The following is a 9,750-nucleotide window of genomic DNA, read 5'->3' as shown; positions in this document are numbered from 1 at the left end:
GTCAGTAGGAGCAGGTGGGGCAGGTTGTGGTTGGAACTGGATTCTGCAGGACAGTAGATCTCCAGGACCAGGCTTGGAGACCATTGCTGCGCAGTGTACACTTGCTTGCCACTTTATTTGAAACACCCACCTTGTGCTTCCACTGGTTGGCCACTTTATTGGAAACACCCACCTTGTGCTTCCACTAACTGGCCGCTTTATTGGAAATGCCCACCTTGTGCTTCTGCTAACTGGCCGCTTTATTGGAAATGCCCACCTTGTGCTTCTGCTCACTGGCCACTTTATTAGAAACACCCATCGTGTGCTTCTGCTCACTGGCCGCTTTATTGGAACCCCCACCTTGTGCTTCCTCTAACTGGCCACTTTATTAGAAACACCTTTGTACTTCCACTCACTAGTCACTTTATTGGAAACACCTACCTTTAGAGCTGGACAGTATGACAGTGTTTATCATTATCGTGATAAATTACATCGCAGTGCGTCACAGTATGGTTTTCTGTGCATATCATGAATATCGGCTATACTTAAAAATGTTCAAATACTTTTAGTTTAATCGATCAGTGAACAGAAACCTGAACATGCAGGAGAGAAACGCTTTAGTTAGAGGATCCTGTTTATAACCTACAGCCTAGAGCTACAAGGTTTCCAATAAAGTGGCCAGTGAATGAAATCTCTAGTTCAGCTGATGATGGTAAATGGTAGTCTGTAGTAGTAATAGTAGTCATTTCATGTAGTAACTTTCTGTGAGGGAGCTTTTAGAGGTGGACGTCTGGTTCCTATCACCACCACTGTGAACAGTTCTGACTCAGTGAGTTTCTCTAGAACAGAGCGTTTCACACCAAACCACTCTGAACCACTTTATTGACATATTAACCGCTTAATTATGGAACAGTTTCGAAAAATGAGTTTTGAGTTCTCCTTTAAGCGCCTCCACCTGTCTGTGTTGAGAGGCAGATAGTGAAAGAGTTCGACTGCAGGAATGAAGCTCAGCCAGTGAGGAGGCTCCACGTTGGCTGCTGTCATTGAGGTTTCCTGGTTCCCGAAGGTCGTCATACGAGTTAAACCCACATTCTTGATGTGTCAGTGTGGTGGGTTTTCCATGGTCACGTTCCCAACAGCATCAGCAGTTTGTAATGACCCTCAGCCCAGCGCACTGTGCTGTGTAGAAGCCCAGTAAAGGTGCAGTGTGTGTGTGTATTATTATACTGTCACTGTCCAAAGACAACCGTGTTGGATTTTTAATCATCATTTGAACAAAGTAGCTGTTCTGAAGACTTTAAGAACATTTCATGATGAGTGGGCCAATAGAAATGCTCTGAAATCGCTTGGAATAAAACCTCTTTACATTAACTTACATTAAAAGTTAACAATTTTGCCTTGTTCAAGTACTATTTCAGAGGTATTTGGTTTTAATAGACTTTTTATCTTGGCAGATAATGTTGTATCAACCTAACCTTTTGTTTTTCAAGGCATTTACAGAAAAAGCACATGTTGGCTTTTATTCATCAAAGTTCTACAATTGAATCTGATCATAATATGAAACAGTTTCACCAACAGTTTTGTTATTCATCAATTTCATCTTTGGCCTATCTGTATGGTTGAACTTGCATCTGGTAGGCTTGCATGTGATAGTTTAAAACAACCTGAAAAACATTCTCGATTTGCGGTTAACAAACCAAAACTCTATCATCTATAATACGAATAATAAAAATAAAAATGGAAGTAATTGCGCATTAATATAAACAAATTCTGCAACTACTCCATGTTCAATTTAGACATTACAGTGTGCTTTTGTTTATTCCACTGACTCCGCCCACAACATACACAGTACAAAACACAGCTAGTGTCATGCACTGCAATAACGTCATTTAAATATATTATTTTAGGAAAATAATCACGGTATATTATCACAATTATACTGTCTTAAAAACACTAAGACGTTTTATTTATTCCACGTATTATTTTTTGCTGTTAGTGTAATTTCAACACTATAAAGTTTGGTCAGTAGGGGGAGCAGTGCAGTCACTCCCTGACCACGAACTCTGCGTAAGAGAAGGAAGTATCTGCATGAATTAGGGCGTGCTTCATGTAAATTATATGTAAATGAGTTGCTGGTTGGCTGGCACAGAGTAGTTTGTATGTTGTTAAAGATGCTCAGATCTACAGTCTTTTTTGATGCGACTCCAGTGAGTATTGATAACTATCAATATTGAAATATAGAATATATCGATAGGTTTTTGGCCGTATCGTCCAGACCTTCCTAACGTGGAGTGAAGCAGTTTTAGTCAGTGGAGTCGTAACTGCACATTACTGCTTTCAATTAGGAGCTAGTGTAAACAACGTTTCATCATCTGCCCACACACGTATGTGTGGGTGACCGGGTAGAGTGTGGGAATAGTGTGTGTGTGTGTGTGTGTGTGTGTGTGTGAGAGAGAGAGATACTGTCTTTGCTTTGTCTCTCTCTGTGTTTGTGTTTCAGGAGTCTGAATACAGTTCTGTTTTAACAAATGGTGGTCCCCACAGGACCACCACAGTGCTGGACTTATTTGGGTCAGTAAGGCAGAACTGTATTTGTTGCACACACAGTGTTCTTCAGTGGTCAGGTCCACCACAGGACCCCCACAGTGCTGGTATTATTTGGGTGGTGGATCATTCTCAGCACTGCAGTAACACTGACGTGGTGGTGGTGTGTTAGTGTGTGTTGCGCTGGTGAGAGTGGATCAGACACAGCAGTGCTGCTGGAGTTTTTAAACACCTCAGTGTTGCTGCTGGACTGAGAACCACAAACATCCAGCCGACAGCGTCGTGTGACATTCGTGTGCAAAAGTTTGGGTCAGATTTCATGTTGCTGATTTTCTAAGTGAGAATAAGTTACTTTTTTAATGCACAATTACTGTTTATTTACTAATCTAGTCTAACATGTTTGGGGGAAAAATAGACCATAAAATGTGTTGGGCCTGACTTTAGGGAACATTTTTAAACTTCCTGATCCTCTGTGTGTACGATACTTCTCCTTTTTTCCTCCCTCCATCCTCGCTCTGCCTCTCTTGTGGATTCACAGCTCTGTGCTATCTGTCTGAGTCTAACCGTCCCTGTCTGTAGCTCCAGCAGGTCTTCCCTGTAGAGACGTGTGTTTAAACTGCTGCTGTTTGAAAAGCTACTTAATATTATTTGAATATCACAATGGATATTTGAGTAGTTTAATTCTAGTTTGCATACTTTGCTCATAGTATCCATGACCTGACTCTTAAAGGGGAATTCCACCTAATTTTTTTTCCACTCCAAAAATTTCCACATAATTGGAAATGGTTATGTAAACAGAGTCGCTCAGAGTGGTTTGGTGTGACAGCAGCCAATGCAGAGCTTCCTCACTGGCTGAGCTTCATTCCTGCAGTCAGACTATCTCACTATCTGCCTCTCGTCTCAACACAGACAGGTGGAGCTGCTTAAAGGAGAAGTCTGCACAATTTTCAAAACTGTTCCTTAATTAAGCGGTTAGTATGTAATCAGAGCGGTTCAGAGTGGTTTGGTGTGAAACGCTCTGTTCTAGAGAAACTTACAGAGTCAGAACTGTTCACAGTGGTGGTGATAGGAACCAGACGTCCACCTCTAAAAGCTCCCTCACAGAAAGTTACTACAGGAAATGGTTATGAATTCACTGCCTGATGACTGAGACACTGTTTTATGATAGTTTGGAGAAATTAAACTCCATTCATGGTGGAGGGATACATGCAGGGCGCTGTGAGGCAAAATAGTCCCCAAAGAAAACTTATTATTTCAGATTTTCCACTATTTTCCATCATCAACATTCATATAAACTCAGAAGACTCGTGTAGGTTCACTGGTGGTTCTGGATAGTAAATAAAATGTCTGTCTATATTTGTGTTGTAGTCATGGCGACCCCTGGTTCCTATCACCACCACTGTAAAGACATCTGAACCATTTCACACCAAACCACTCTGAATCACTCTGATTACATCTCAAAAACTGAATTATACAGGAGTTCCTCTTTAGCTGTAATGTATGCCATTTTAGAGGGAGATTCTGTTCCCTTTGTCATTTTTGGCAAATGTAAACAAACTCTAAGAAATGTAAGACATTAACTTCGATGTGGACTTAATATCGTCTGGCTGCGGTATTGTGGAATAATATGATCATATTGAATGTTATCTCCCAGCCCTAAACGATAATTTAAAAAAAAGTGGAGTGCTGTTTATGCCTTTTTAAATAATCAATTAAGTGCTGAAATTAGATTAGACTGTCCCTTTATTTGAATAACCACGCCCACTCCTGCTGGCTGGGTTTGCCATTGTAACTCAGTCTCGCCTCCAGCAGCTCCTGCTCCACTTGCAGTCTCCTCTAACTCACCTTGCGCTGCTAATGTCTTTTTCCAGAACCTAAATGGGGTCATTATGAGGAAGCGGGGCGGTTTAGTCGCTCTGAGCCTGTGGAGGGTCGTGAGAAATGGGGGAAATTAAGTTTGAACGGAAAATTCAAAAGTCCGAGTCACGTAGACTGCATTGTGAGACAGGACCTGCTGATGCTCTGCCTCACATCCTGACTTCTGTGCACCTCACCTGTGTGTTGGTCTAATTGAGTCTAATCAGTCTCTAATCAGGCTTCCTTGGTCAACTAAAGTCAGGTTTGCACTGTCTGATTGCTGTCGCAGGAAAAAGTTGTGAATTGTGAAAGAATTCTTTGATCTCGAGTTAAAACTGGTGATGGTTGATCAGTTAGGGTGCTGTGCCCCACGGCGGTGAGTTTGGTGCCGTTGTACTGTGTAGCTGATTCATACATACACACGTTCGAACAGGCTGTGCATTGTCTAACATTAACATTGTGCAGTTTGATAGAAGTCTTGATTGATGGAACAATACTGTTGTCAGTCTGTGGCTGGCTGACTGTCTGAGTGTCTAAGTGAATGAGTGAGTGACTGTCTGACTGAGTGCTTAAGTGACAGTGTGACTGAGTGACTGACTGACAGACTATGTGACTGGTTGTCTGTTTATCTGTGTGACTGGGTGACTCTATGTCTGTCTGTCTGTCTGACAAACAGCCTCTGTGACTGACTGACTGACTGACTGACTTTCTGTCTGACTGTCTGAGTGACTGACTGAATGAGTGACTGAGGGACTGACTCTGTGACTGACTGTCTGTCTGTCTGAGTGACTCTGTCTGACTGTCTGTCTGACTGAGTGCGTAAGTGACAGTGAGTGAGTGACTGAGTGACTGACTGACAGACTATGTGACTGGTTGTCTATTTATCTGTGTGACTGCTGACTCTGTCTGTCTGACAAACAGCCTCTGACTGACTGACTTTCTGTCTGAGTGTCTGACTGAGGGACTGATTCTGACTGTCTGTCTATCTGAGTGACTGACTCTGTGACTGACTGTCAGTCTGAGTGACTGTCTGACTGAGTGACTGAGGGACTGATTCTGTCTGTCTATCTGATTGACTGAATGAGTAACTGAGGGACTGACTCTGTGACTGACTGTCTGAGTGACAGTGACTGACTGAATGAGGGACTGATTCTGACTGTCTGTCTGTCTATCTGAGTGACTGACTGACTGACTGACTGACTGACTTTCTGTCTGATTGTCTGAGTGAGTGGATGACTGTCTGACAGACTCTATGACTGACTGACTGACTGACTGTCTGTCTGAGTGAGTGACTGTCTGACTGGCTGTCTGATCATTCAGTCCTACTACTCGGTCACTCTGTAAACAGCCTATACTAACTAGCTTGGCTAAGTTTTCACCATCGTGTTAAACAATGGTGGAAGCTAATGCTGTGTTTAACAGTTGCTGTTGTGGTGGTGCTGGTGGGGTGGTGGTGCTGGTGGGGGGGTTATTCTGTGCCTTTTTGCGCACCCAGTGGTGGCCATGGTGATTGCACCTACTGAGAAGTTGTGCTGATCTAAAGAGAGCTGTATTAGTCTCTCCTTCTGTTGAAGGCGGGGAGCGTGAGAGGTCATACGAGTGCAAGAAAATTTTTCGTTGCCATTGGAGAAATTGGGGAGGCCTGACTTTGAAGCGGTGTGGTGTAGACCCCTTCATGCCCCACCTGGTTACCACACCCCTGCTGTGGACTTTACTGTTAGATTATTGACAGAAATGGATTTTTTCTTTCTTAGGAATAAGAACAACCTGTTGCCCTAAATAAATGAACCTGTTCAGAGTTTTATCTCACAGGCGTGCCGGTATTGAAAAGACTGTCAATCATTCATTCTCCCATTAGACTGCCACTTCTGTTTGCTTTTGTTTCAGGAAAAAAAAATGGGTCGAGGTTTGCCTCTCCCACCGATGGGAAGGTTCTGTGCTGCATGTACCTACCTCTCCAACTGTTCCTAGAAAACAGGAGTCTCTGAGCAACAATACTCCTTTTGTTTTCCTCTCCACGGCCATCATATGACCCGACGTTCTTGGGCAAAGGGCCGGATTGATGTGTTTCTTTGGAAAGCTTTTGTGAAATTGATCTGTTTTGATTGCGTTCACTCTCTCGGCTTTCGCCGCTCGCGCAGGCCTCCCGCGGTTCTCCGTTGTTCACTGCTGTTCCGAAGCCTGAGATGAAAGTGTTATAATTCCAGGCAGACTCGAACTGAGGGACCACATTAGGCACATATTCGCGGTTTGGCGCTGTTCATGTTCTGCAGAAAGTGAATGGCCTCATTCTGAGCCGGCCTCTTGGGAATTTCTCATAGGAGAACTACATCTTTTTTCCTTTTTTTCCCTCTTCCACGTTGTTCCTAGTGTTTTGGAGGCTCAGTGGAAGTCTCACCAAAAGCTGTAATCATGGTAAGTTTAACAGATTAAGGTGCTTTTGTTGGCGTGTAATGCCTGTATTTGTTCTTGGCAGCTCTTATCAGCTTATTTTGAAAACAAGTTGATTTTGGTAACAGTTTTAATCACATACTGTGGCATAAAACCCAGTGATAATCTTAACTTTTCACGTTTTAATAATCCAGTGACTGTATGCAGTCGCGTCCTGAGCACAGTATGCAGTAGTTTGTGAAAATATAAGTGTTTATAAAGGAATACAAGAACTACAGTACAGCGTCTATTGGTATAATACCTGTGGTGAAATGGTATTAATGCGTATTAGTGCCCTTTAAGTGTGTTTGGTATATTTTAACAGCATCGCAGTAATGTATTGTTTAAATTTTCACACAGTCTCATCCGAAATAATGAATAATAGGGATACACAGTGATATCGGAATCATATTAGTATCAGCAGGTGATTGTTTAAAAAAATATTCAGCCTAAAAATAGTCTTTTTTTAATTTAAATTTAATTGAAAATTATAACGCATGAATTTTAATTTTTATTTCCACTTTGTTTTTTGTGTTTTACCCAATTCGATTTGATTTTACATTTTTATTTTGCATTTCTTTGCTTTTATTTTTTAAACTTCATTGTTAAACCCTTGTTAAGCTGATCCAGCTAGAAATTTACATTCATACGTTTTGTGAAGATATTGCATTGACGAATACACTAAATGTCAATGACTATAGGCTCCATAGTTTCTCCTGAAATGAAGGTGTTTATAATGAGTCTTTACACTATATGTTGAACATTGCTGTGAGGATTTGATTGAGCATTGGTGAGGTCAGGTACTGATGTTGTATGGTCAGTTCTGGATCACTCCAGCTCATCCCAATGGTACTGGATGAACTCATCCCAAAGGTCCAGAGAACACAGTTCCACTGCTCCACAGCCCGATGCTGGGGGGCTTTATACCCCTCTAGCCCACACTTGGCATTGGCCATGGAGACCCTATGCTCATGTACAGCTGTTCCATTTTATTGGTCAGTGCTTTTCAGTAGAGATTATACAGTCCCTGTGAGCAATAGGTGACCTTAAAGTAGCTGAACTCATAAGAACTGTCTGGATACTTTTGGTGTATATATAGTGAATGTACTATGAGAAATATTGGCGTCAACCATCCTTACTAAATAGGCATTTATTTGATTTGGTGTTAAGAGGGTCAGTGAGGGATGAAAATGCATGAGTGTGGTGATAAAGGATGGTATGTGGGATTTGGGTATTGCATAATTAGGCTTTTATGAGAGAAGTAATGGAGTAGCACATTCAAATGGTGCCCAGGCTTATCTCTGGGCCAGCGTTGTAAAAGTAATTAGTTAAACCGGCCTGTATAAACGAGATTGATGCTGCACAAATTGCAGCATGGTGCCAAACCCTCTGATTTTCCTTGGTCAAGATTTGCTCAGTGACTGTCCCTGACTTGAGTTCATCAACCAAACGGCCTGATTTTCAACTAAAAATGGGCTAATCACCCCCCCCCCGACATTTGACCTTAATGAGAGCGCTAACTAGTGATATAAAAGGCCTGTATCATAGAAAAACAAATTTTCCTCACTTTTTTGGAATAAAAGCACTTTATACAGTATGTGAACCTTTCTAAACATACTGTTCACCCTCCAGGACATACTGGCCATTTATCGAAAAACTAAGCAGCGTTTTCAATTTAGTGTTTGTGATGTCATTAACAATCATTGATGTATATCCTCCCTCCTAATTCAGCAGTCTAGCCACTCCCACTGAAGTTGCAAGGAGTGTTTCAGCCTGGACTGCTTTTTGAATGAGGCACAGCCAATCAGCACAGAGCTCATTTACATACACTCTTAAAGACACAGTTAAAAAACAGGCTGTTTGCTTATAAGGGATAATATGGTTATGTATTAATTTTTGGTACATGAAACCACAAATGTTAAATGGACCTTGGCATGCTGGAGAGTATTGGGTTTTAATTTGGGATATGGGCCCTTTAATCTCAGAATCAAAACTTTTGCAGGTTAAGCCACGAGTAGATTCAGTTTCATTCACCATTTGATTGACAAAGTACAGAATTGAAGCAGCATTATTTATAGCATGGTGCAAATAAATGACATGAAAATATACAATATTAAATAGAAATACTCTTCATGTACAAACTCAAAAAAACTAAACAAATGAGCTCAATGTCAAGTGAATAAAGGCATTTTTGCAATTCATGGTTTTCTCGTTTTGGAAACGCAAAAGGAGCACAGAGATTCGCTCTTTCACAATCTTCCATATCGTGGTGTTCATTCGCGAGTCATTGCGCTGCTGTGCTTTTGTTAAGGGGCAAAAATGTTGAAAATGAGGGCATTTCTGCCCTTTGCTGTTTCCTTTCTGTGTTTTCTGATGCTGTTTTTAAGGCTTTTTTATTTATTTTTTATTTATGTAGACAGTCAGTGTTGCCTGGGCCTTCTGAGTTCTGAAAACAGCTCTTACAATCTGATTCTTAAAATCAATGTTATTTTTTCAATCCCAGTTGCCTTTTAACAGCCAGGGTCTCTTCAGCTTTGTTTCCACTCAGCACTGCTCCGTTTCTCTCTGTATGGCAGGGCAGCGAACAGATACCACTATCACTGTCCAGGAATTTTCCCATGGTGCACCTGGACGCTCTCCACAGGCCGTGTTTATCTTGTGCGCGCATGCTGTGAAAGTAACGTACAGTAATACTGCCGCTGCAGGACCAGATACCGGATCCAGGGTGGAGTTTTACGATGGTTTCTGTCCTTAAACGTTTAAATATCTCTCATTCAGAGAAATGGGAGGGGATGGAAATGTGTAGTGAAGTCTTAAGTGATCACCTTTCTGTTTTGAAAGCGTTTGTCTTCTTTATCCAGTCAAATCACAATGCAAATGAGCGCGTGTGGGGTGAGGAGTGAACTGCTGTAGGCGTGCTCGTGTTTAGTCTGTGCAGAG

General features: G+C 41.7%; 1 protein-coding gene across 3 annotated transcripts in view; it reads left to right on the top strand.

Annotated features, from left to right (window-relative positions):
• atp2c1 (ATPase secretory pathway Ca2+ transporting 1) overlaps positions 1-9,750 on the top strand; it is a 71,072-nt gene that overhangs the window by 11,028 nt on the left and 50,294 nt on the right. Inside the window, exon 1 of one of the 3 annotated variants that reach the window (XM_036558469.1) lies at positions 6,349-6,795. The exons of the other annotated variants lie outside the window; for them this stretch is intronic. Coding sequence (XP_036414362.1) covers positions 6,793-6,795 — 3 coding nt within the window. The 5' untranslated portion in view covers positions 6,349-6,792. Of the gene's footprint in view, positions 1-6,348; positions 6,796-9,750 lie in introns of those variants that run through there. 3 annotated transcript variants of the gene reach the window in all.

This window comes from Colossoma macropomum, unplaced genomic scaffold (genome assembly GCF_904425465.1).
Source record: "Colossoma macropomum unplaced genomic scaffold, Colossoma_macropomum, whole genome shotgun sequence".
NCBI classification, from domain to species: Eukaryota; Metazoa; Chordata; class Actinopteri; order Characiformes; family Serrasalmidae; genus Colossoma; species Colossoma macropomum.
The sequence above is the reverse complement of the archived record's forward strand: the minus strand, read 5'-3'. Positions and strand labels throughout refer to the sequence as shown.